The 25,099-nt window shown below is 43.2% G+C and overlaps 1 protein-coding gene across 1 annotated transcript; it reads left to right on the forward strand.

Moving 5' to 3' along the window:
- Window positions 1-6,836: 6,836 nt before the first annotated feature.
- On the forward strand, window positions 6,837-20,797 carry MS4A8 (membrane spanning 4-domains A8). The gene is made up of 7 exons (XM_057729366.1): window positions 6,837-6,959; window positions 8,013-8,223; window positions 10,178-10,297; window positions 13,655-13,714; window positions 14,739-14,876; window positions 20,116-20,229; window positions 20,413-20,797. Exons 2-7 carry the CDS (start codon window positions 8,017-8,019, stop codon window positions 20,512-20,514), a joined length of 741 nt encoding a protein of 246 aa, XP_057585349.1. The 5' UTR covers window positions 6,837-6,959; window positions 8,013-8,016; the 3' UTR covers window positions 20,515-20,797.
- The last annotated feature ends 4,302 nt before the right edge of the window (window positions 20,798-25,099 follow it).

Below are 25,099 nucleotides of genomic sequence, written 5' to 3' on the forward strand. Positions count from 1 at the left end.
TGCCTTTGACTCTGCCCCAGGACAGAGTAGATGCAACCCTCTTGCTATGGTTTCAACTGGTCACCTTCTAGGTTTACATGTTTGTTTGTTTGTTGCTATTGTTTTGTCTTCTTTTGACTCAGTGGCTAAGGACAAGGCTCTCATTTTATTTTTTTAATTAAATTGTTTAAATATATATAATCTTCTATAATTTGCTTTTTCAGCAAAAAAAAGATTGTGGGCTTCTTTCTATGCCAGTGTGTATAGCTGTACCTCCTTCCTTGTGTGGTGCTCCAGTGGGAAGAATATATTTAACCAGGTTCCCACTGGTATGAAATTTTCCAATTTTTAAAAATTACAAATCACAACCATGGAATATTGCATTAGTGGGTCACAGCAGCATCCAGTCTGCCCCTGTCCTCCCCTTGCAGTTGTAGGAGCCCCTTGTACCCATGTCTGATCATCATTCAATCTTTGATCTAATAGTTCTGGAGGCCATTATAGTCAGTGCCAGCATCTGCCAAGGACAATGCAATGTGCAGCTCTAACATCCCACTGAACACAATTTGTACTCCTGCAGTGATTCAGAGGTTGGCAGAGCTGTAGGCACATTATTAAAGGACCATTATCCTGTAGAAATCAGGCAGTGCTGGTTAATAGAACCTTGGACTGAGAGAACATCAATATCAGTCATCAGCATCTGTACACCTGAAAAACACTGCTGCTATTTCCTTTCCTTTCTTTCTTTCTTCCTTTCTTCCTCTCTTTCTTTCTTCATTCATTCCTTCCTTCCTTCCTCCCTTGCTTCCTCCATCCTTTTTATTTTTCTTTCTTTTTTATTGGAATATAATTTCTTTACAATGTTGTGTTAGTTCCTGCAGAATGATGAAGTGAATCAACTATATGTATACTTTTATACCCTCCCTCTTGGGCCTCTCTACCCCCTCCTCCATCCCTCCCATCTGGATCATCACAGAGCCCCAAGCTGAGCCCTCTGTGCTATACAGCAGGTTCCCACTAGCTAACTATTTTACATATGGTAGTGTATTTATGTCAAACCTAATCTCCCAGTTCATCCCACCCTTCTCTTCTCCATCATGTCCACACATCCATTCTCTACATGTGTTTTTATTCCTGCTTTGCAAATAGATTTGTCTGTCCCATTTTTTTTTAGATTCCACATATATGTATTAATAGATGATATTTGTTTTCCTCTTTCTGACTTACTTCACTCTGTATGACAGACTCTAGGCCCATCCACATTTCTACAAATGACCCAATTTCATTTTTTTATGGCTAATATTCCATTGTATACATGTACTACATCTTCTTTATCCATTCATCTGTTGATGGACATTTAGGCTGTTTCCCTGTCCACAAATTTGGTGAGTCAGCCAGGAGACTTGCTGTTTATGGTTAGCCAGCTGTGGTCAGGGAATGTTGTGGCCTTAGCAGCTGCCAGGACCATTTGTTCTGAGGGTCTTCCTTTCAAAATTCCCTGAAGCAGCACCAGCTACCCCATCACTTGGCAGTTGAAACAAGGAAACGGCCAACTTCTGTGAGTCCACAGACTCAATTTTGTAGTGTAAGTCACTCCAGCATGCACACTGTGAACATATTCCCCTCTCAGTTTGGGCTTTTCCTTTATGAGATAAGCCAATTTGTTTGATTGGGGTACCCTGTTGGAGGGGGGAATTGTTGTTGGACTCTGTCTGATTTGGAAGTGGTTTGTTGGAAACTAGTTCATTGGTTTTGTAGGGTAAGTCTACCCCATTTGGGGACTGGTTCTTTGCTTTTGGTCTTGGTCTTGTTCTGGTTTTGTGTGCATCGATGCTAGAATTTGGGCCTTTTGTGTTGGAATTTGTTTGCATCTTTTTGTGTTTTGGTGTTATCACACTTATAAAAGTGGGAAATACTCCATTTATCCTGAAGCAGAGCCCTTTGGGACATATATTAAATAAATGGGTGAAATATAGCCATGAGACTTTGACTAAGAAAGACATGATATACTATTGTAATAGGGTGTGGACCCAATATTTAAGATCAGAAGAGCTATGGCCCCTGAGTGGCTCACTCAATTATTATGTGATTTCGCAGTTAGAAGTGTTTTGCAAAAGAGAAGGCTGCACCAGCAGTTGTTCCAACTTCACCCCCTCCCCCAGGCCACCATCATATTCACTGCTTCCTGTTTCCCCTACCTCTTGGGATCAAATAGAAGTTTCTGTGTTAAACCCTGGAGTACAGGAGCCTGATATGGTATCATCTAAGACATGCCTGGGCAACCAATTTGGACCTGGAGCCACTTGCACAACAGGGCAATTTCCCTTGTGCCAACATCCTGTAAGAGGCCAGAGGACTCCCTTTGACTTGAGGCATTCAGTTCTAATTTCCCCACCAGAAACACAGGTAACTTTGACAATGAGGAACAAGTTGATTGTCTCTCTAACACATACCACTCCCAAAACCTTCCCTATTTATCTTGAAGTTTGTAAACATTAAACAGAGGGGAAACAAAGTCATCCTAAGAAAAACTTGCCTGTATCTTTGAGATACAAATGTCCTATCTGGTGTTCTCAGGAACCCTCATCTCTGCCATCATTTTAAAATGCAAACTTTGAAAAGATGATAAAATAATTTAGAAATTGACTTGTCAAGGATAAATAAAAAACCTAAGTGTCTTTTCTGTAAAACTTTAGCCATTCAGACAAGGGAGCTTGATTTATTCCATCTGCCAGAAACCTAATTTTAATCCAACTTCTTTTGTAAACTGATGGATTTTACATTGCTGTACCTGACTCGGGGCTGAAATTCTGAAATGAAAACTATGAGGTCCCTGTTTGTTCATGTCCTTGTATGTGTCTTTGTCTTTGATAACATTGCTGAGGTTGATTTGTGAATGATTTCTATTTAAATGGCCTAAAGAAAAGTAAGCACTTATAAACCAAACAATTTTAAATACAAGAGAAATTGAGCTAAATGAGATTCAGCTTCACATTAGCTGGGAAATATTCAGTATTAAATTAATACCTGGTATTAATGTTCCTTTGTTGATCTAACTAATATAGACATGGCTTTAAAGTCATCAGTATTAAGTATAATACTTTTATTATATCTGGGTTTAATATAATCTAAATAAAATCTTGTTATATCTGTTGCAAGTTTGTCAGCAAGGAAAGTAATTTGATGTGAAGACACTTTTAAGGAAAGAAAATGCAAACGAGATAAGAGCTTTAGGTGAACTTTTTAAAATAATTATATTTTAGGAATATCCATCTAAAATTAATCTCTCCAGATATTTGACAACTTGAAAGTTAGAATTGCACTAAAATAAGTTAAGTTTTGGAAGGTTTATGGAAAGTGGACCCTGAGAAAAGAGTTTTGTACATGGTCAAGATTGACTAAGTTTAAAATAAGTTTAATCGAGTAAATGAATTCTAAAAGTAAGCTGATGCAAAACTTGAATTTGTCTTTTCTCTCTGTTAAGAAGACAAGGTTTCTTAAGCTGTTGAACTGCCTTTGATAACAGATTTTAAGTTTCTTTACCTTTTAAGTGATCTGTTCCGTACTGGCCTTTGAAATCTTTTATTGTTACTTTGGCTAAGTGAATAACTATTTTTTCACGGTGACCTGTTATACTATCTGACTGAGTGTTTTAAATCCTTTTGATATTTTTTGATAAAACTTATCAAATCAAATTATAATGAAGTTCCTTTGACCTCTAGCTAACTTTGGGATGCTTCAAAGAGCCCTTGAAATACCCCAAAGAGAGATATTAACTAATTAGGTTCACTTGGTATGGGAAGTGTTGTCAAATAAGAAATAAATCTTCTTACGTTATGTTGCACAGCAAAAATTATACAGGTATTCTAGAGATTATATGGAGTCCCTAAAATTTGATATATCCTGGTAAAATGTTATCAGTCACTATTCTAGTTATTATCTGAAAATGTTGTATGTCACAACAGTAACCAAGTTACTTTGTCAATAGGATTGTAATCAGATTTCAATGTGCCTTCCTGTCTTTTGTCATTATAGGCAGCTATGGTTTCACCCTGATGAGTTTGCAAAAATGCTTACTCTTCAAGAAGATTTATAGAAAGCACTTTTTGATAAATACAAGTTTCTGACTTTCAGACCATAATGCTGAATGGGGTAAGAAGTTGAAAAATTCTAATGGGAAACCTGATGGCTTCAGAAAGCTATTAGTAAAAAGGATTAGTTACATAGGTCTGAGTGAATTAATGAATATGGTTATAATTTTATGGTTTCTATCTGAAAAATCACTGGTTTGAACCTGTTTCTGGGTGTAAGGAAAACCTTCCCCTTAAACAAATTATGACTTATAGTAATTTGGTAAATTATACCTTTGTAAGCAGGCTTGAATCATTTATCTTTTTCTCTTTTCCTGGTTGATCCTGCCAGTATCAAATGCTTGTCTGGAAGATTAAGCCATGCATGTCTAAGTACACATGGCTGGTACAGTGAAACTGATAATGGCTCATTAAATCAGTTATGGTACCTTTGGTCACTTGTTATTGCTACTGGATTATAAGTAGGTATACTAATCATTGTTCTTTGTTTCCAGATGATTTGTACTTTCTGTCTCCCTGCTCTGCTAAGTCTTTGTTAATGTTACTAGCTACATTACTTACATCCTGTCTATTTTATAAGATTGTTGTCTCTTGTAGTACCCAATGTGTAACCAGGCCTCCAACAAAACATCTTGAGAAAATAAATCACCTTATAAAATAATTGTAATACTGTGATTGTAGGTATGGGAGGAAGCAACAAGGGAAAATGTCTCCTGGATCATAATTAGATAGAGGGTCCAGAGACTCTTTCATTATCAATAAGGTCTAATCCAAAAACTAGCACCTGGAGTGGCATGTCAAGAGTTTTCGCCTGATCTGGGATGAGCCTCCCAGCACCATGGGACAAAATTTGATCATGAAATGTCTCCAAAATATTGGTCAAATTCCCGACCAAGAGGAGAAGATATGAGAAATGGAATATTTCCTGCCATATCAGTCATCAGCATTGGGTTGCATCCCTCCAATGTGAGCCAGTGAGCTCTGAGGAAATTGAGGAAGGAGAAGAATATCTGCCATCTAGCAGCCATCAGACTGCAGCCACTCCCTATGGTGAACCCCGAGGAAACTCAGGATGTGAGAATACAGGATATAGGCCCCAGACAGCTGAAGTGCATGTCAAGGCAATGATTTCAGTAAGTCCAGACCCCTGCATCTTCCTATAAACAGAAAAGCACTAAATTCCTTAACTTGAGATGCTGCCTTCCAGGTGTGAAGCCCTCAAAATTCCTACCGAATAAATGATAATGCTCAACTTTTAGGTTGTGAATTTTTTTTTAAAGCTACAGGTATAAAGGAGACACTTTCCAGAGCGGAACAAAAGAAACAACTTTTGGAACACTGGCACCAATGGCAGACACTCCCAGAAAGATCCGTCTGATGAAGTGATTAGAATGGCCGTCACACCTTTTGCCACAAGATTGTGGATTGGACATTGAAAGGGGGAAATTTTAACAGGGAAGAGCCAAATCTGACTATATGTTGGATCTGTTTATTTTACTTTAACCTTTGCTTCCCGTTGCTCTTGTTCACTAAAAGGATACTGTCTATCCATAATGGCCTGCTTCAGGGACCCCTGCCCCTTTGCCTGAATGTTAAACCAAAGTGCCTTTGTTCAGGGAAACATCCTGACCCTGTCCACCTGTGGATGGCTGCAAGAAAGAAGAAATTAACACATCCCTTCCCAGAGGCTGGCCATTCCAGGGGATATTTGCAAATCTTATGACCTCTTTACTTTACTTCCTCATCTCCTCCCCATCTCTGTTCTATAGAAGAAACTGGCATCCAAACCCTGATAAGATGGTTTTTCAGAGACACTAGTCTGCCATCTTCTTGGTCTGCTGGCTTTCTGAATAAAGTCTTATTCCTTGTCTCAACATCTCATCTCCCAATTCATTGGCCTGTTGTACGGCAAGCAGAGCGAGTTTGGATTTGGTAACAGTTTGGCTCCACCTACCTTTTCTTATTTCTTTCAAGGTCCTCCACCAAAAAAAGTCCTTCAACCACTATTAGCAATACCCAGAATATGTCCCAAACCTTCTCTTCTCCATGCCTTTGCCCTCCTCCATACCCTCTGCCTGTAATAATGGTCTTTCTGCTGACCATTTTACCAAGTTCTAGTCATCTTATCAGCCTCATTTGTTCACTCAGCAAGCATTTGCTTAGCACATATTATATGCCAGTAGTAACACAAAAGTGAACATATCATGCACTATTCCATCAATATCTTCATCGCCTACTACAGCAGTTCTTATACACTTTGCCTCTGCAATTCACAATGATGTCCATCATGGATTCAAATGCCTGCCCACCCTTGGGTGTTTTCTGATTTTCTATAGGCTCTGATGTAGACAAAAATGACTTAAGTTAATTGCAATTCTAAGTTTACTTGCTGTGACTCCCTTTTTCTCACTCCGTTTATTGATTTCAAATTCCACCTTCTGTTTGATTTCTTCAAATCCAGTAAGTCAGTTTCTTCTCTGTCCTCCTACGAGGGACCCTTGTTTCTCTACTGTGGCGTTTATGTTGCTCTGCCTTGTGTTACATGTGCTTACACAACCGCTGTGGGCCAAGCTCATTCCTGTGTCTCCCAGGACACCAAGCATAAGCCTTCCTTCTGTGCACAGATACCATTAAACACTTCCTCAACTGAATTGCAATTAAATGACTTCGTGGCCAAAACAGGAAGTAAATATGGGTTGGGGAGCTGAGCTCTAAGCAACTGGTAACCAAGCCTGCACCTGGGAGCAAAGTGGAGTGAACTTTGGATCTTTCTAAACAAATCCCTCGACCAAACCCAGCGTGTTCCCTCGCTAGGGAAAAACAAGTTGCCTACAGCAAAGAACTGGGAACAGAAAGAAGCAAGAGAAACTTAGCTGCTGGCAGAGCAAAGTGAGTACTCTTCCTCTAATGGTTTCTGTGGATAACTGAAGGGTGCTGATAAGGTTTTCTGCCAAATGAGACTTGAATGACCCTGGGTGTGGGGTGGAGCACATGGCAGGGTTTACTGTACCAGCTTTTGGGGATCTGTTCCAAAAAAGAGGGGGAAAGGAAAAGAAACCTTTAAACCAGACCAGAATTCACAAGCAATCTATTGACAGAAAGCTGAGCAGCTTGAGACAGCCAGTGAATCTACTCTGACTTGGCAACAAGGCTTCCGTTGAGGATGATGATCTCCATTGAACTAATATTTATATGACTGGGACCTTGAGGAATTCTTGTGCACTCTCCCAGCCTGGGTTTCCTTTTGCAGAAATGGAGAGAATTGGACTCAGAGTTCTCTGAGAGACTTTCCACCTCTGGAATTTTTGTAATCAGATAGTACTACTATATGCAAAGCACCCTGCTAAAGCATTATGAAAGATTCAAAACTAAAAAATACATAGCCCTTGCCTGACCCCAACACACCCCCTGGTAGTGCATAACCTCTTTGGGCCTTAGTTTTCTTACCTGTAAACTACACAAGTGTGAGGATTAAAGGTGATGGATTTGTAAAGCACTGACTGCATGGCATGTTATAAGTGCCCTATAACTGGTATCTAATATTATCAATATATCTAAAGCGAGATAAATAAACTCATGGGATGCTGAGATGCTCAAATGAGCTACTGGAAGCAAAAGTCTTTTTTCAAGGTGAACATTAGTGCACAACTAATGGGAGGGACAACTCTATGGCATTTCCCTCTTTTTTTTTGGATAAATATCTTTTTTCTTAATTGAAGTATACTCAATTTACAATGTTGTGTTAGTTTCAAGTGTACAGTAGAATGACATATATATATATATATATATATATATATATATATATATAGACACACACACACACACACACACGTATTCCTTTTCAGATTTTTTTCCATCATAGGTTATTACAAGATAATGAACATAGTTTCCTATGCTATAGAGCAAGTCCTTGTTGTTTATCTTGTTGCATTTGTTTTATAGCAGCATGAATCCAATGACTTCAGCAGGCCCCATCGCCAACTCTGCATTTGTGGTGACACCCCAAAATGCATATACTGTGTTCCCGGGGGGCATGTCTCATCCAAACTACCAGCCCCAAGTCCAGGTAATTTATGGGAACCCACCTGGTTCGGGACCATCTATGAGTCAGCAACCTGCCGAGAAAGCCCTGAAAGAAGGCAAAGTCTTAGGGGTAAGTGACATTTCACTCTACAAGCAGGGTTCACATGGCTGCAGCTGGAGGAGGGGGGAGGTTTGGAAATACAAGAACTCCAAATCCAAAGTGGGGCTGCAGCTGTCCCAGCCTTGCCAACCGCTGACCCATTAGAAAGCTCAGCTGTGCAACATCACCAGGGCTTCAGTATAGGGCCTTGTATTTTCTGACTCAGGCATCTTAGGAAAGAGGAACAAAAACAACAACAAAATAAAGCAGTAAACTGCAGGAAACTGGGATATTGGCCCTGTTGCCAGCATCCGTGTTGATCCACGTGGCCTGTGGAAGAAAGTGAGTCCACGGACCATGAAGTGAAATCTAAACCCAAAGTGCCTGAATGGAATCTCTGCCCAATAGGAAACAGAGCAGGTTAGAGAACCAACAACATAAAAGCTCGCAACAATTTTCCCCCTAAGAGGCTGTCCTGGGGAGGACAAGGGGAGGCCCATTTCATGGCAGAGTCTCGATTCTGATCCAGACTGTCTGAGCTCACATCCTAGCCTCCCCCCATATACTGTCCGTGGGAGTGTCGATCAATACAATCTGTGTGGAGGCCAATTTGTATCTGCCAAATTTACAAAATACCCAATTGTTCCATTTCTGAGACTTTGTCCTGCAGGTATGCCTGCACACACGAGCAGTGTGGCCTGTATGAGCTTACTGATGACAGCATGGCTGGTGATAACAAAACAAGGGAAACAAGCAAATATCTATCAATATAATCCTGGTAAAATCTAGGTATTTACTTCCAAAGAATGAAATGTAGTGAAGCTAAGAAAAGAACAAGGAAGCTCTTTGTGTAATGATGTGGACACACGCCCAAGATATGACGTTAATGAAAGTTAAAAAAAGGTGTGGGGAGAAACATTGCATATAATTTGCTCTTGTGCAAAAATTTAAGGAAAGAAGATATTCATATTTGCTGCCATGTTTGCAATCCATATACCATGAGTATATATACCATTTGTGCGAGAACATATCTGTCTGAGATTCCGAGGTCTGCCATCACAAAGTGCCACTAACTGGGTGACTTAGAACAACAAAACTCTATTCTCATAGTTCTGGAGGCCTCACATTCACAACCAACATTACCACAGGGCCGGGCTTCCTCTGAAGGATGGATCCTCAGAGGAGGATCCACTAGGGAAGGGTCTCTTCCAGGCCTCTCTCCTGGCTTCTGGAAGTTCCTTGGCTTCCAGGGGCATAACCCCAATTCTGACACACATGGCATTTTCCCATGTCCATGTGTGCCTCTCCACATGGTCTTCTCTTTAAAAGGAAAACAGTCCTATAGGAGGAGGGGTTCACCCTACTCCAGGACACCTCCCATGACTTAGTTACATCTGCAGGAACCCTATTTCCAAATAAGGTCACAGTCTGAGGCGCTGGCAGTCAGAATGTCAACATATGAATTTGGTGAGGGAGGGAGAGGCAGACACAATTCAATCCAGAACACTGTCCTAAAGCAATAAGTGATGGGCACAAAGCTCTCTCTACAAAGATGTTCATCACAGCGCTATTTATAATACGAAAACATAGAAACAGTCTTACCTATTGAAGATCTCTATTCCAACACCTCCACTGAATGTCCACATGATGGAATCTGGGCAGCCCTTAAAACACATAAGTTTGAAGAACATTTAATTCCATGGGGACATACGTGCTCATGATGAAATATTAAGTTAAATATACAGACATTTTGTATTATCCAGTATAGATGTGAAAAGAGTAATGGAAGATTATCCACCAAAATGTAAGCTGTTGTTTTCTCTGACTGAGGGGGAATGATGGGCAGTTTTTATTTCATTTTTATATTTTCCATATTACTGTTTAGACCAGGAAAACAAAGGTTTATTAAAATAAATAGGAGGCCTAAAGGGAAGGCAGAATCCAGCTTCAGAAACAGAGGCTGCAGCTGTGGCTCTCCTGACAGGCCATCCAGATCCTGATCGGCGTGATTCACTTTGGCCTTGGCTCCATCATGGGGACCGTCTTGTGGAGGTATACCGCTGTCTCACTCTACGGAGGCTTTCCCTTCTGGGGAGGCATGTGGGTAAGTAACACGAGTCACCCTGCAAGTGAGTTCTCAGAAAATGCCGGCACACTCAGGGCCATCTTGTCAAGTTCTGCCCTGCACGTTCCCAGCCAAGGGAGTCAGCAGGATGTAAAGCCAGCTCAGGCCATGATCACCAAGGATGTTACTTTGCTTGGGCTGCTGGGATGAATACCACTGACTGTCTGGCTTACACAACAGAAATTTGTTACCCACCTCTATCCTGACGGGTAGAGGTCTGAGACCAAGGTGCCAGCAGGGCTGGTTTCTTCTGAGGCCTCTCACCTTGCCTGGGAGACTACCATTTTCTCCCTGGGTCCCTGTATAGTGTGTGTGTGTGTGTGTGTGTGTGTGTGTGTGTGTGTGTCCTAATCTCTTCTTCTTATAAGAACATCAGTCTTATTGAATTAGGTCCCACCCTAATGGTCCCATTTAAATTTAAGCATCTCTTTGAAGGCACTACCTCCAAAGACAGTCACATTCTGAGGTACAGTGTCTCCTACCTATAAACCTTCAAGTTGCAAACTTTCAAAGATGTGAAAGTGCATTATAAACTTATTACAGTACAGTACTATGCAGCTGATTGTGCTGGTTCTGTACCTAGGCTATTTTTGTTGGACTTACAAACAAATTCCCCTTATGAATCCGCACTTGGGACAGAACTAGTTCTTATGCAGGGGACTTAGTGTACTGGGGGTTAGGGCTTCAAAAATAAGTCTCGAGGGGACACAATTCAGCCTATAAACCAAGGCATAGCCCTGGAAAACAGCATGCACCCAAAGGGGGCACCTTTTCTCATCTGCCCATCCCAGAGGGCAGGGAACCATTTTCTAATTCACCAACACAGTGGTGGAAACATTTTGTAATTTACATGAAAACACCCATGTGTAAAAGGATGTATTGGGAATAGCATTCAAGTGTTCAATGTAGGACCACAGCCTGAGCTCCAGGTGAAAAGCATTACCTACCACCCATTGTTAACAGTCACTAAGCCATCAAGCAGTGGGGACTCAGCCTAGAGTCCATAGATGGGCTTCTGACTCCCCATTCTGATAAAATCTTTTCTTGTTTTTTTTTTTTCTGGCAAAGTCCATAGCTTTCATCAGATTCTCAGAGTGATCTGTGACTCCCTTAGGGCTTAAGAAGTACAGGTCCTTTGTCTTCTCCAAGGTATTACCTTTATGATTCTTTTGCATTCTCCCATGTCTCCACCCACCCAACGCACACACATTCCCTCCTCCCTCTCCACCTACCAATCTCCAATCTCCTTTTTCTCCCTGCTGTTATATAGTCTGTCCCTCGACTCACACACCTATCTGTGACTCAAAATGCAACTTTTCTCACAAACAGCAAAACTCCAGAGTCACCGAGATGTCAGCCAAAGTCACCTTACCCTGTGAGATTTAAATAAAATAGCCTGGGGACTTCCCCGGTGGTCCAGTGGGTAAGACTCTGCACTCCCAATGTAGGGGGCCCGGGTTCAAAGCCCGGTTGGGGAACTGGAGCCCGCATGCGTGCCACAACTAAGTCTTCATGCCACAACTAAGAACCAGCATGCTGCAACTAAAGATCCCACATGCCACAGCTAAGACAGGAGCAGCCTAAATAAACAAAGGGTGAGGTCCCACACTCACACCCACACAACATCTGCAAAATGGCAGGGCTTGTGCTCTAGGGAGCATCTTTCTCTTGGTCCAAGCTCTCTCTTCCTCTCTCTCTCTCTCTCTTTCATTCCCATCTATGTCTCGTCTCCCAAGATTCTGATCTTCTCTCTGCTCTGCACAGAACTAACTTGGAATCAGCCCCTATTCCTCCCCCCAAGAACTCATAAGGAACATGTGTCTTTATCACCAGCTTTAATGGAGTTTGGGGTGATGGAGAGGACAAACACCCCAGCCACAAAACAACTTGCTATTGAGCTTTAGGGTCCATTAAGTATTGAGTGCTGGCAGCTGCCCTGGCATCTCAGATGCCTCACTGGCCATCTCCTATCTGCTAGAATGCTCAGCTACCTTCAGCCTTCATGACACCTCCTGCTTTTCTTCTACAGTTTTGTTCTTTGTTGCCTTCTTGACTCCAGGGCTATCTTTCTATTTCTTAGAGGTCACTACACCCTCTTCTAAAACAAAGGCCCATCTCCTTTGATATCTCAAAGTCTGGCTTTTTTTCCCTTCCTTTTCCATCAAGTCTTTATGAAGAGAAGGGTTTACAGTTGAAATTACTTTTTCCACTTGTAGGAAAACGGCATTCCCCTTAGAAGGGATAAACAACTAGAGTCAGTTTTCATTGTAACTAACCATTTCTACTCCAGGGCACATGCATCTACCCTGAGTGGGAGGGAATATTGGGTGAGGGTTAAGACACTGGAATCTGGAGTCAACTGTGTGAATCTAATTCCCAGCTCTGCTGCTTGCTGGATAGTCTTGGGTGTGTTGTTTTAAATCTCTAAGCCTCAGTACACCCATCTGTAAAATGGGAATAATATTGGTGCCTGATGGACCACCATGCAATTAAATAAGGCAAGATTATAAAAAGCACTTCATGTATTGCCCAGCAAAGCTGTTACTAAACTGTAGCTGATGCCCTTTCAGGCCACTATTGCTACCACAGTGGGCAAATAATGGAGGTAATCTCACCAGCTGCTTACATGCAAAATACAAGTGCTGGACTAAATGTACACAATCATCCCCATGATTGATGCTCATCTTTGTAGAGATGCAACACTTTTCTGAGTAACTAAAAGGTACTCATCCAGATGTGTAGACAGGCAAGGACTGATGTGTGGCTAAAACACCTAAAAGCAATGCAGATGCAGGTACCCTTTCCTTGTCTCCTCCAGAGCCCCTGTACCTGACTGAATCCTGAGATAAGCATGGGAAACCAACAAGATGTGCATGGGGGAAAGTCAAAGAAAGGAAAGAAGCACCATTTACTGAGCATCTACTATGTATAGGATCTACTATGTGCAAGATACACTAAATGCCAGAAGGGGGGCATAAATTTTCTCATGACAATGACACTTAGGAAGACATGTCATCTTTCCCATTTTTAAATGAGGAAATAAATATTTCAGACATTAATAACTTAGCAAAGATCCCATGAGATTCAAGCCAGAATTTACAACCACATCTATGGGATCCCACTTCACAGTCTGGTCATGTGTGAACAAAACAGCCCACCCGCTCATTCATTCATTCAATCATTCATTCTTTCATTCTTTTCCCCCATGTTGAGCTGGGGTCTGAGCAGAGGAACCTAGTGTGTGTGAGAGAATATGTGTGTGAATAGAACCATGGAAGCCTGAAGATGGGGCCCTAACACCTGACCTCTTTCTAAACCTCCTCTCTTCCCTGCCAGTTCATCATTTCAGGATCCCTCTCAGTGTCAGCAGAAAAGAATCCAAGATCTTCTTGCCTGGTAAGTCACATCCTGAGACTGGCTCTGCCAGCTGGGGACCTTCTAGGAGAGACACACCAGGGAGAAAAGCAGATGAATCCCTCCCTCATGTGTGCACCTACTCATAGCCAGACACAGGGCACTAACATGTGCTCACACGTAATGACAGGACCACATGAACCTGGCCACAGTGCCAAGAGACAAAGGGTCCAGAGGGTTCAGGGGAGGGAAGGGCAGCACAACCACCTTAGTTAAGGCATCAGAGAAAGAATAGCTTCCCTACGAGGCTCTGACAGGAGGAGGCACAGAGTCCCAGGGGCCCAGGGCTGCCCTCCAGCCGAGTGGCACACCGAGCAGGCCTCCATTTCTGCAGGGCAGCCAGGAGGCTCAGGCACCTGCCTCCCTAAGGAATCCAGCCAAAGGAGCTCTGTAAATCAACATGGACAAGGCTTTGTGGTCCCCTAGCAGTGCACCAAGAAAGTACCTTTGTTCCTCTCACAGCAGGTTATCTAGGGTTAGGGGCTTCCACAGGGCCAGGTCCTACACCAGATGAGATCTACCTGAAAATCTCCGAAGGGAAGCTTAAAATTCTGGGCGTGTCTTTCTGCACATGGCCCAGAATCGTGAAGCATTGGAGCCTGTCACGTTCCAAGACACTGGGATTGATCCTCCTACCCATCTCCATTGCAATAAAGGGGTCGAGTGTTTCCCAAAGATTATTCTTGGGGACACGTGTCCCACAACACACCCTGTGAAGATGGGTAGGTAAACTTGGGGAAATTTCTCTTTAGTAGCCCCCTCTCTGGAAGATGCATAATCCTTGTTACAGGCTCTGAAAAGTCCTGCAGCAAAGACCTATTTAACTTTGTTTAACCTAGCTTTTTTCAAAGATAATTTAGCCACACATCTTTTGGCACAGAGCACCCCTTTACTTGCTGCGGAACTAGGGTTCTTGGAATTCCCACTAAGAAATACTTGTTGAGTCACTGCTAATCTCAGTAACATCTTTTTCCTCTCCCACCCTGACCCTTTGTGCCTTCTTCAGCTGAATGGCAGCGTGGCCTTGAACATCATCAGTGCAATCTGCTCTGTGGTTGGAATCTTACTGTTTATCGTTGATTTAAGTATCAACAACCCCTACAGCTACATCAGCTATCATCCTGACAACTTCTACTGGGTCATGGTGAGTATCCTTCTCGACTAGTGCTGCTCTGGGTTCCAGTTTAGCTGGGTTCAGAAAATTGTTAGAAAGGGCCTGACAACCAAGCTTCTCCACCAAGTGCTGTAGGAGTTGCAACAGAGTTTAAAGTCCCTGATCCGTAGCTTTATTGCTGTGTTAACTTTCTTAGCCTTCAGTTTCTACCTTTGTAAAACAGTATCTACCATGTGGAGCTTGTCAGGAGAATTTTAATTTATAATTGCATTTATGCAATTATTCATTTAATGCATATGTATTTTACATGCCAAACCATCCTACTCACTTTCTCTCCTTCCTGCACATGACTAGGTACAAGAAGTCAGCAAAGGTGTAAAGGCTCAGAGAGTAAATATCTAAGGCTTTGCAGGCCACCTGGTCTCTGTTTTAACTACTCCACTCTATTCTGTAGTGGGAATGAATGTAGCCATAGAAAATACACAGAAAACGCATAAATGAGCTTGACTATGTGCTAATAAAACTTTATTGACAAAACTAGGCAACTGGCAGGGTGTGGCCCAAGGACCACAAATTGCCAACCTGTGCTCTACATCCGCGCCATCCAATAGAAATCTAACATGAGCCACATATATGATTTTAAACTTTATAGTCATCACCCTAAAAAATAGGGGGGAATTGAAATTAATTTTAATGATGTTTTATTAACCAGTATATCCAAAATGTTGTCATTTCAACAAGTAATTCATGTAAAAAATTATTAATTTGATCTTTGTCATTTGAGACATGAAGTCTTTGAAATCCCGGGTGTATTTTGCACTTATGGCCCTTCTCTGTTTAGGAGTAGCCACATTCAAGTCCTCAGCAGCCACATGGGACTCCTGGCTGCCTGATTCAAGAAACCAGCTACTTATGAGTCCCCTGTAAATTCCATCTCTCCTTCTGCACAACAGAGTCCCATCTCTCCCACCCACTCAAGATTATCACATCAAGTTCTCCTTTGCTCCTCCCCACTGCCTCTCTTCTGTGTCATCTATTTTCCCCCTTGACTGGAGTGTTTCCATCAGGATACAATGTGCTTATGCTTCTTTCATCGTTAAAAGCAAACCAACAAACCTTCTCTTTGTCCTGCCTCCCCTGCCAGCTATTACCCTATTTTTCATGTCCTCTTTGCAGAAAAATCCTTAAAAGAATTGTCCATGGGACTTCCCTGACAGTTCAATGCACTTCCCTGACAATCCAATGAACTTCCAGTGCAGCTATCACGGGTTCCATCCCTGGTTGGGGAACTAAGACCCCGTATGCCCAAAAAGAAAAAAGAAAGAATTGTCCACCCTCACTGTCTCCAACTCTCTCCTCTCTTCTTCTCTCTTGAACCCACTCTAAACAGACTTCCAGCCTCACTTCTCCAACCTCCTCTACTCAAAGACCTCAATCAGGTCTCCTCTTTGGTGGATGTCATACAATGTCCAGGCTGTATACCCTGCAACTGCTCCTCCTCCACCCTCTCTCCTGTCACTTTTGCTGGTTCTACTCTTTTTCCTAGTCTCGGAGGCTCAGTCCTCAGTCCTCTTTTGTTTTCTCTGCATACACTGCCTTGGTGATCTCATCCACTGGTGACCACAAACACCTTCTCAACTCCAAAGTGAAGAGCTCCAGCCAAAACCTCTCTCCCAAACTCCAATCTCTTGTATGCAGCTGTCCACCCAACATCTTGAAATGAATGTGCTCAACTCTGATCTCCAGATTTTACTTCATAGACCTTCCTCTGAATTTCCTTATTCCGGTTGATGGGAACTGCATCTTTCCACTCGCTCAGGAAAAACCTTGGAACAATCATTGACCCTCTCTTCCTCTCATGCCTCCCTGCCAATTCATCAGGGAATCTTGTTAGTTCTACCTTTAAAATGTATCCAAAATCCAACCATTTTCACCAGTTCCTCCAGTACCATGTTTGCCAGAGCAGTTTCCTAACTGTTCTCCCCATTCCATCCTTGTCTCTCTCCTTGCCTCTGTGGTCAGCACAGCAGCAAGAGTGATCCTTTCTGAGATGTAACATCACATCACTTCCTTGCACAAAACCTTTCACTGCTCCCATTTTACTCACAAACGTGCACATGTGCACACACACACACACAGCCAACATCCTTACAGTAGCCTACAGTTGCTGACCTCTGTACTCCCTGACCCCACCCTCTGGCTCCCTACACTTGATCTGCACTAACCCCCTTGATGTTTCCCCAAACTCACTAGGCATGTTACCATCTTCAGGCCTCGGATGTTCCCTTGGATATCCCCACAGCCTCTTCTGTTCCTCACCTCCTTCAGGTTGTTCCTCCTTAAGAACCACCTTCTTCTCAAAGGGACCCACCTGAATGATGGAACCACCGCAACTAAAGTTGCAACATCACCTACATTATCCCAGGATCATTCATCCCCCCCACCGCATTTACTTCCCCATAGCCCTAACCATCTCCCAACAAACTCTGCAAACTACTCAGCTGTTACATGTCATCCTTACTGTCTATCTCCCCACGCTAGAGTATAAGCTTCATAAGGGCAGAGACTTTTTCTGTTTCATTCACTGCTGTATCTCAAGTACCCAGAACTGTGCCTGGAACATGATTGACACCTGATAACCATTTGTCAAGTGAATAAGTGAATGTACCAGACATGGCCTGTACTCAGTAAATGGTAGCCATTAAATATTATTTGTATTTGATCAGAAGGTCCTTCCCAGGACTTTTCTCTCCAAGATTCCTAAGAAAAGCACCTCCCCAGAGAACATATCAACCAAGTCCATGTCTTTTATCAAAAGGACCTTGAGTTTCTCCCCTTCTGGAAACACTTTATGGCTCCCAGTTGCTTTAGGATGAAAGTCTAAATTCCTTGACCAGGTATTTATTGCTCCCTAGAAATCAGGCTCCAACTCCCCGTGCCCCACAGCTCACTTCCCTTGGAATGCCTTGTTCCCCTGATGTCCAATCACTCCCATCCCCTGGGAGTGGCAGGCACTGAAGAATTCTTGGCTCTTTTCCTGCTGGGAAAGAACCAACAGAGGAGGCATATGTTGCCCAGTGTAAGAAATGAGGAAGCAGGGACTTCCCTGGTGGTCCAGTGGGTAAGACTCCTCACTCCCAATGCAGGCAGCCCAGATTCGATCCCTGGTTGGGAAACTAGATCACACAAGCATGCCGCAACTAAGAAGGCCACATGCCACAACAAAGATCCCACATGCCACAAATGAGACATGGCGCAGCCAACAGAAAGAAGAAAGAAAGAAGGAAGGAAAGAAAGAAAGAAAGAAAGAAAGAAAGAAAGAAAGAAAGAAAGAAAGAAAGAAAGAAAGAAAGAAAGAAAGAAAAAGAAAGAAAAAGAAAAAGAAAGAAAAAGAAAGAGAGAAAGAAAGAAAGAAAGAAAAAGAAAGAGAGAGAAAGAAAGAAAGAAAGAAAGAAAGAAAGAAAGAAAGAAAGAAAGAAAGAAAAAGAAAAAGAAAGAAAGAAAGAGAGAAAGAAAGAAAGAAAGAGAGAAAGAAAGAAAGGAAGAAAGAAAGAAACAGGGAAGCAAATGCAGGTTGAAGAGCTTAGGGAGAGGCAGGGTCAGAGGGTCAGGAAAGACTAAACCACACAGCACAGTCAACATCCTGGAGTGGAGAGAGCAGTAACTTTTAAGTCACAAAACTTGGATTCTGCCAATGTCTGATCTCAGAAAGAGAACTCTCCCAACCCTGGCTGCCCACACCACCCTCAGACCTCAGGCTGCCCATCTGAACAAGCAGGGCTGGACTTCATCCGAGCTTTGCAAATGATGATCCAAGGGCTGGGGGCTCCAGGAGCTGGACAAGCATGAATTAGTGCCCATCATATGGTTCACATCTAAGCTGCGTGAGGGACCCCTTTTCCATGGAAGATTTTCTTTGTTAAAAATGCATTTGGAAAACACCAGAATCATTTTGTAAAAGCCCTTCTTCCTCCCTGAGGCTCTAGGATTCATGCACTAAGAAATTGTCATCCTGCCTTTCCCTTTGCCTGGGACACCCTCTCCTACCCCCACCCTTCCCAAATCTTCTAGTGTGAGTTCATCTCTCTCATCTCTCTTAGTGCCCCCGAAGGCATTTTTTCCACTTTTTTACAGCACTTACCTTGTCTGATGTGAATTATAATGATCTACATCTGTATCTGTCTCCCTCACTTGACTGTGTCTCTCAGGATGCTCCTCTAAGCCACTTGTACCAAATAGAAGTTTAATAAATGCTTGCTAACTTGAGAAGGAGGAGAAGGAAAAGGGAGAGGGAGGGGCTTCCCCCAAAGGGAGAATTCTCTGAGCAGCTGGCTCTCTCCAATGCCATTTTTTACTTATAATTGACAAACATAATTTGTACCTACTACCATGGGCCATACACTTTCACTTTCATATTTAGTATCTCATGCAATTAGAATCCAAGTGGAAATTGGGATCATTCAGCCCTTGTTCTTTAAGATGAAAACTAATTCTACCCAAACTCTCTCCCAAGATACAGTGGGAGCCCCCATCCTCTTGGATATTCTTAGAGAATAGCAAGGGGTGGGCTTCGATTTCTCCCAGTCCTTATGTGAAATCTGTTCCTGCTGAACTAGTTCAAACTGGGGGGCCTTCCACTTACTCTTTTGCCCAAGCCTAAGATGGCTCCAATTTACTACTCTTCACAAAATGCCATTGTCACAAGCCAAGAAGGTTGTCTCCGAAACTTACTGTCTCTAAAGGTTCAGAGAGATGGTGGAGATTCACATCAGAGCCCAGGAAACACCTCATTCCTGAAGATTAGACATCTCTGTTTTTTGAAGTCTCAGCTTCTCCTGGGATGCCTTTTTCTGCAGCCGCCACCTCCCTGTCACCTTGCTCAACCCCATATTTCTCCTCTGCCCATATCTCTGTGGCTTGTCCATATCCCCAAATTCTATTCACTTCCTACACAGAACAGTTCCACTGTTTAAGTGTCTGAGTCCAGATCACAGCTTCAGGTCTTGTCCCTGATGCCTGAAGCAGGGTACCAAGGTGTTTCCCTAATCAAAGACTATTCTTTTCCTTAGAAGTGCACTGCTGTAGGTGTTAAGATAACAATTCTTTCACAAACACACTTGACCTTCACGAAAACCTGATTAGATACCTTCCCCACAAGGCTGAGACAAGGTTAGGGAAATTTATCAAAGCCATAGAGATGGCCACTGCAGAGCCAGAGCTCAGACTGCCAAACTTGCACTCAGTTCCTCCTCATCTGGTCTGGTTCCAGATTCCCGGAATGGCAGTTTCTGGTGTGCTGCTCATCTTCTGCCTCCTGGAGTTCTGCATTGCAAGTGCCGCTGCACACTTTGGCTGCCAGCTGGTCTGCTACCAACCCAGCAACGTGAGTCCCGGAAGCTCCTCAGGGGGTGGAAAAAGGGCTGAAAAGGGTGGAGACTAGAGGGCTCTTCGTGCTTCCCTTCCTGCCCAGGAGTAGGAGGGTCCCCTGGTGCCTAAAGGCCTCTGGGTATGTCCAGTCCTTCCTGCATCCTCACTGGTGCACCTCCTGTGTGTCTGTGTTTTCCAGGTGGGCATGGTCTACCCAAATATCTATGTGACAAACCCAGTGGTCCCCCCAGAACCAGCAAACTCTCCACCGAATTTTTCCGAGGTCCAGGACACCAAATAAGCAAAGCCAAAGGTTCTAGAAGCATTTTTCACTGGAACTGAAAGAAGACCTCCCCTGTCTGGGCTTCTGCAACTAAATTCTTCCTTCCCTGAGAATCTAAAGGAAATAATAATAAAGGAAATGTCTCTCCAACGGCATGCAACCTGGACTTCATTCAGTTCAGCTTAGTAAATCATGCTGTTCCTCTATCAAAAAGAAAACAAGAATTTAAAATGGATTTTAATAAAAAAGGTCCTCCCTAGGGCATCCGTGCAGGGGGACTTTTGTGCCATATGTGTCTAGACAACCCAAGCTTCATTCTTTCAATCATTCATTCATTTAATAAACATGCGAGTGTATTTGTTACGTTCAAGGCTCTATTCACAGCAGGAGGAGGATGAACATTGGGGAACCCGACAGTTCTTGACCTCAAGGAGATTCTGGCCTCCCAAGAGAGGACAATGTGCAAGTAATTTTCTCTAACATGGGGAAGAATCTGGGGATATTCAGAGAGGACAGAAAGGGATTTAATTTATTCTGGCAGTGATACAAATAGGAATGTGGAAAGCATTGCAACAACATAGATGGACCTAGAAATGATCATACTAAGTGAACTAAGTCAGGCAGAGAAAGACAAATATATGATATCACTCACATGTGGAATCTAATTTTTTAAAAAGGTACAAATGTGCTTATTTACAAAACGGAAAGAGACTTACAGATATGGAAAACAAAGTTGTGGTTACCAAAGGGGAAACTTGGGGGCGGGGATATATAAATCAGGAGATTGGGATGAACATACACACACTATTATATATAAGATAGATAACCAACAAGGACCTACTGCATAGCACAGGGAACTCTGCTCGATACTCTGTGGTAACCTATGAGAAAAGAATCTGAAAAAGAATAAATATATGTATATGCATAACAATCACTTTGCTGTATACCTGAAAGTAACACAACATTACAAATCAACTATACCCCCCAAAATTTTTTTAACAAAAAAAAAAAAAAAAGGAATGTGGAAAGCGGAGAGCAAGGCAGGTTGAATAAGCAACATTTTTAGTGCAATAAGGAAGCGCACACTGTTGGGAAGACTTTTGGGGAGAGTGAGTCATCCACTGAAATGATCAATCCTTTTCTTTTCTGTTGTCACTGATGCAATAGAGATCGTGAATAATAGCTTCCAAAGTTATGAGGCTAGTACATTGTTTATGAACAAAAGGGTAGGGATTGTAACTGTAAAATAGATAGCTAGTGGGAAGTTGCTGTATAATGAAAGGACATCAACTTGATGATGGGAGATGCCTTAGAGGGCCAGGACAGGGAGGAGGGGAGAGAGTCGCAGGAGGGAGGGGATATGGGGATATATGTATAAATACAGCTGATTCACTTTAGTGTACCTCAAAAACTGGTACAAGAGTGTAAAGCAAATATATTCCAATAAAGAGCTTTTAAAAAAAAAAAAAGGGTAGGGATTAATTCCAAAGAGAAATGGCTGTGCCTATAACTTCTAGATGTACACACGCTAATTTAAATACAGTTACCCATGATGGCCAGTTGGCTTCCAAAAGTTTCCATGCTGATGATTTAGAGTGATCATTCTAAAGAACAGGTGTTCTCAAACTTTCCTTTGCTACAGAAGCCCTGCAAGACTTTGGTTTGTTTGCCTATGATTAAATACAGACCATGATTTTACTCTTTCAAATTTGTTTAGCCTCTGACTTCATCTAAGAAGCTCCTTCTAAATGGCTTGCTGTTTAGAGTTCCATCTGCTTCTGTACCTGCACCTTCTCTGACCAGGGATCCTTTAAAGGCCCATCAGCTAGTCTACAAATGTTCCAAGACCTTAGGTGAGTTTTAATTTTCTGAAACGGAACAGGTGTTAGGAAATCAGAGACAGTAAAATGGAACATGGCATTTGTCATATTCCGGTTCTAGAGCCACCCTTCACCTAGCTTTTTGTAAACTGAGATGTTGGTACATTGGCCTGCTTGCATCATTCTTGTGTGGCTGGATGGGCAGAGCAAGTCTGGTCCTGTCGCCATCATCAACACCTTCCTCTTCTTCTTCTTCATCTTCTCCTCCTCCTCCTCCTTCTTCTCCTCCTCCTCTTCCTCCTCTTCTCCTTCTCCTTCTTCTTTTTGCTGCACAGCACATGGGATCTTAGTTGCCTGACCAGGGATTGAACCTGTGACCCCTGCAGTAGAAGCACAGAATCTTAATCACTGGACCACCAGGGAAGTCCTCCATCTTCTTTATCGATGCCTCTCACTGCCCCACCCTGTTCCACACCTGCTTACTCTACAGAGCTCTAACCCTCAACCTTTACCCTCCACTCTGTCTGCAGAACCTCCTTCTTGTCTTGTCTGAGCTGCAAGTTAACTTATTCACGCCAGCTGTGTCTTCCCTGCTACAGTGTGGGTCACCTCAGAGAAAACATCTTCTAACACACCTGGTGCTTCTCTAGATAGGTCATCCTGCCCCCTGTCACCTGCCCCAAAATCACCATTTCAGCTTGTTGGAAGAGTCCCTTTCCTATCATACCACCTCCCCTATTAGTCTTGTGTGCTAGAGCCCTGGTCTCAGAGGCCCTCTTCACCAACTTGGAGTGATAACTCACTGCTCCTTGTAGGCAAGGAAATTCTGCGCTTGCCCTTGCACCAGCCCACAAACCATCCACCAGAACATCTTCATTCACTCCCACCCCCTCCAGAACAATGGAACACAGAAAATGAAAGAGACCTTAGAGATCTGAGGTCCATCCAACTATAGGATAGTTGGGAACACAGAGGTAGAGAGAGCAGAAATTTTCCTAAGGCCATCAGCCTAGCTGGGAACACAGGCAGGACTGGAACCAGAACTCCAGGTGGCCAGTACAGGGCTCCTTGCAGAAGCAGGGATAGGTGGTGGGAAAAGCAGGATGGTTAAGGTCAGAAGACCTCCTGAGTTCCCACTGTTCTCAGCCTGGCTTCCCCCCATCCCCCAACCCCTGACTTCCCATTCAGTGATGATGCTTCTCTCCAAATCACCAGTGCCCTCCATGGTTCTGTTTCTGCCTTATCCCACCACCTCTGCAGAATCTAACCCAACAGAACTCTCTCCCCTTAAAACATTGCCCTGGTTCTGCAATGTTTTAAGGGGAGATGCTCTTCTCCTCTCCTAGTGGCACTTGCCTCTCTCCTTTCAGCCTCAAGTGTTGCTCTCTAATGTGGTGTTGCCTTTGGCCCCTCTTATCAGCCTACATACTCAAGCCCATCTCCTGGGGGCTTGAGGTTCAAATCTCAAGCGAGACTGTGAATTTCAACTGTGCTAATCAGCACACCAAAGTGCTGCAAAGTGTTTATAATGCTTCCCAATCACACCCTGGGTCTTAGAACTCATCATCCCCCAATTTGGGATTCCTAAAGAGAGTCTATTCTATTTCCTGGTTGCTATGCTTGCCCCACCTTCTCCACCTGGCAAGTTCAAGTGCCACTTCCACAGGGAAGCCGTCTTAGGTTCCCACAGCCAGAAGCATCCATGTGAAAGCCAGGCTTGGGGTTGGGAACAAGGGAGAGGATAGCATGTGACCTGGCGGTGGTGACATTCAGAGTTTAACTCTGAGGACTTGTTTTTAATCTTGACTGAAAAAAAAAATCTGATTTTTGTATTGTGGCTGAAAAATGAAAACAGAACTGTGACTTAAGGCTTGGAGCTCATACTTCATACTTGCAACATTTACAGCTCCTCCCAACCTCCCTGAGAACATTGGGATATTAGCTTGGGAGGTATGTTTCATCTTGGGAAGGTGCATTACCATGTCAGTGTGTGTGTCAGGTCAAGGAAAGACACATGCTTCTCAGGTCCCCCGCCCCAAGGCCATGCTATCACCCACGCCACCCTGACTTTTCCTTCTCAGGACTCTTACTGCCCATAGTTTGTATAACTCATGTGGATTCAGTCTCCCTGGGAGGAGACACCATGTCTTCAACAGCTTCCAGATCTCCTGCAGGCTCTGGATAAGGCTGGGTACCTAGCAGCTCTTCACTGAATATTTCCCAGAATAAAAAGTGTCCCCTTATTTCCAGGAAAGAAGCCCTTACACATCCATTCACATGGTCATTCGGTGATATGAAGTGCCTATTGTATGCCAGGGGCTGGTACACAGTGGTGAATGTAGTGGATGTAGTTCCTGCCCTCCTGGAAATGACCTGCCAGAGTGTGAGACAGGCGAGTTACATGACCAGTTCGGTGATGAAAAGTGACAGGGGAACAAATGGGATGCAAACATAGATGTTACTAAGGAAGGGGAGGACAGGTAGGGTTTCCAAATGGGAGGCCCCCCTAAAGAGATGTGAAGGAAAAGAAGTAACTAGTCCCACAGAAAGTACAGTAAAACCATTCCAGGCATAGAGAGCAATCTGTGCAAAGCTGCTCAAGCAGAAAAGAGCTTGGTGTGTTCAGGGAACTGAAAAGAAAGTGCAAATGAAATGTAGTGAAGGAGACAGAGAATGTCTCAAGGATGGACTGGGAAGGCAGGCAGCAGTCATATGAAGGATTCAGAATTTATTCTAGGGCTACAAGCCTTTGATGGCTTTAAGCAGGAGAGTGACGTGATTTG

This window comes from Hippopotamus amphibius, chromosome 3, assembly GCF_030028045.1.
Source record: "Hippopotamus amphibius kiboko isolate mHipAmp2 chromosome 3, mHipAmp2.hap2, whole genome shotgun sequence".
NCBI lineage: Eukaryota > Metazoa > Chordata > Mammalia > Artiodactyla > Hippopotamidae > Hippopotamus > Hippopotamus amphibius.

Excerpts from the sequence above, each read along its gene's own strand:
- MS4A8 (XM_057729366.1), top strand. The coding sequence starts at position 8,017 with ATGAATCCAATGACTTCAGCAGGCCCCATCGCCAACTCTGCATTTGTG. Across the intron at positions 8,224-10,177 it reads AAGAAGGCAAAGTCTTAGGG|GCCATCCAGATCCTGATCGG; the intron begins GTAAGTGACATT and ends CTCTCCTGACAG. Across the intron at positions 14,877-20,115 it reads ACAACTTCTACTGGGTCATG|ATTCCCGGAATGGCAGTTTC; the intron begins GTGAGTATCCTT and ends GTCTGGTTCCAG.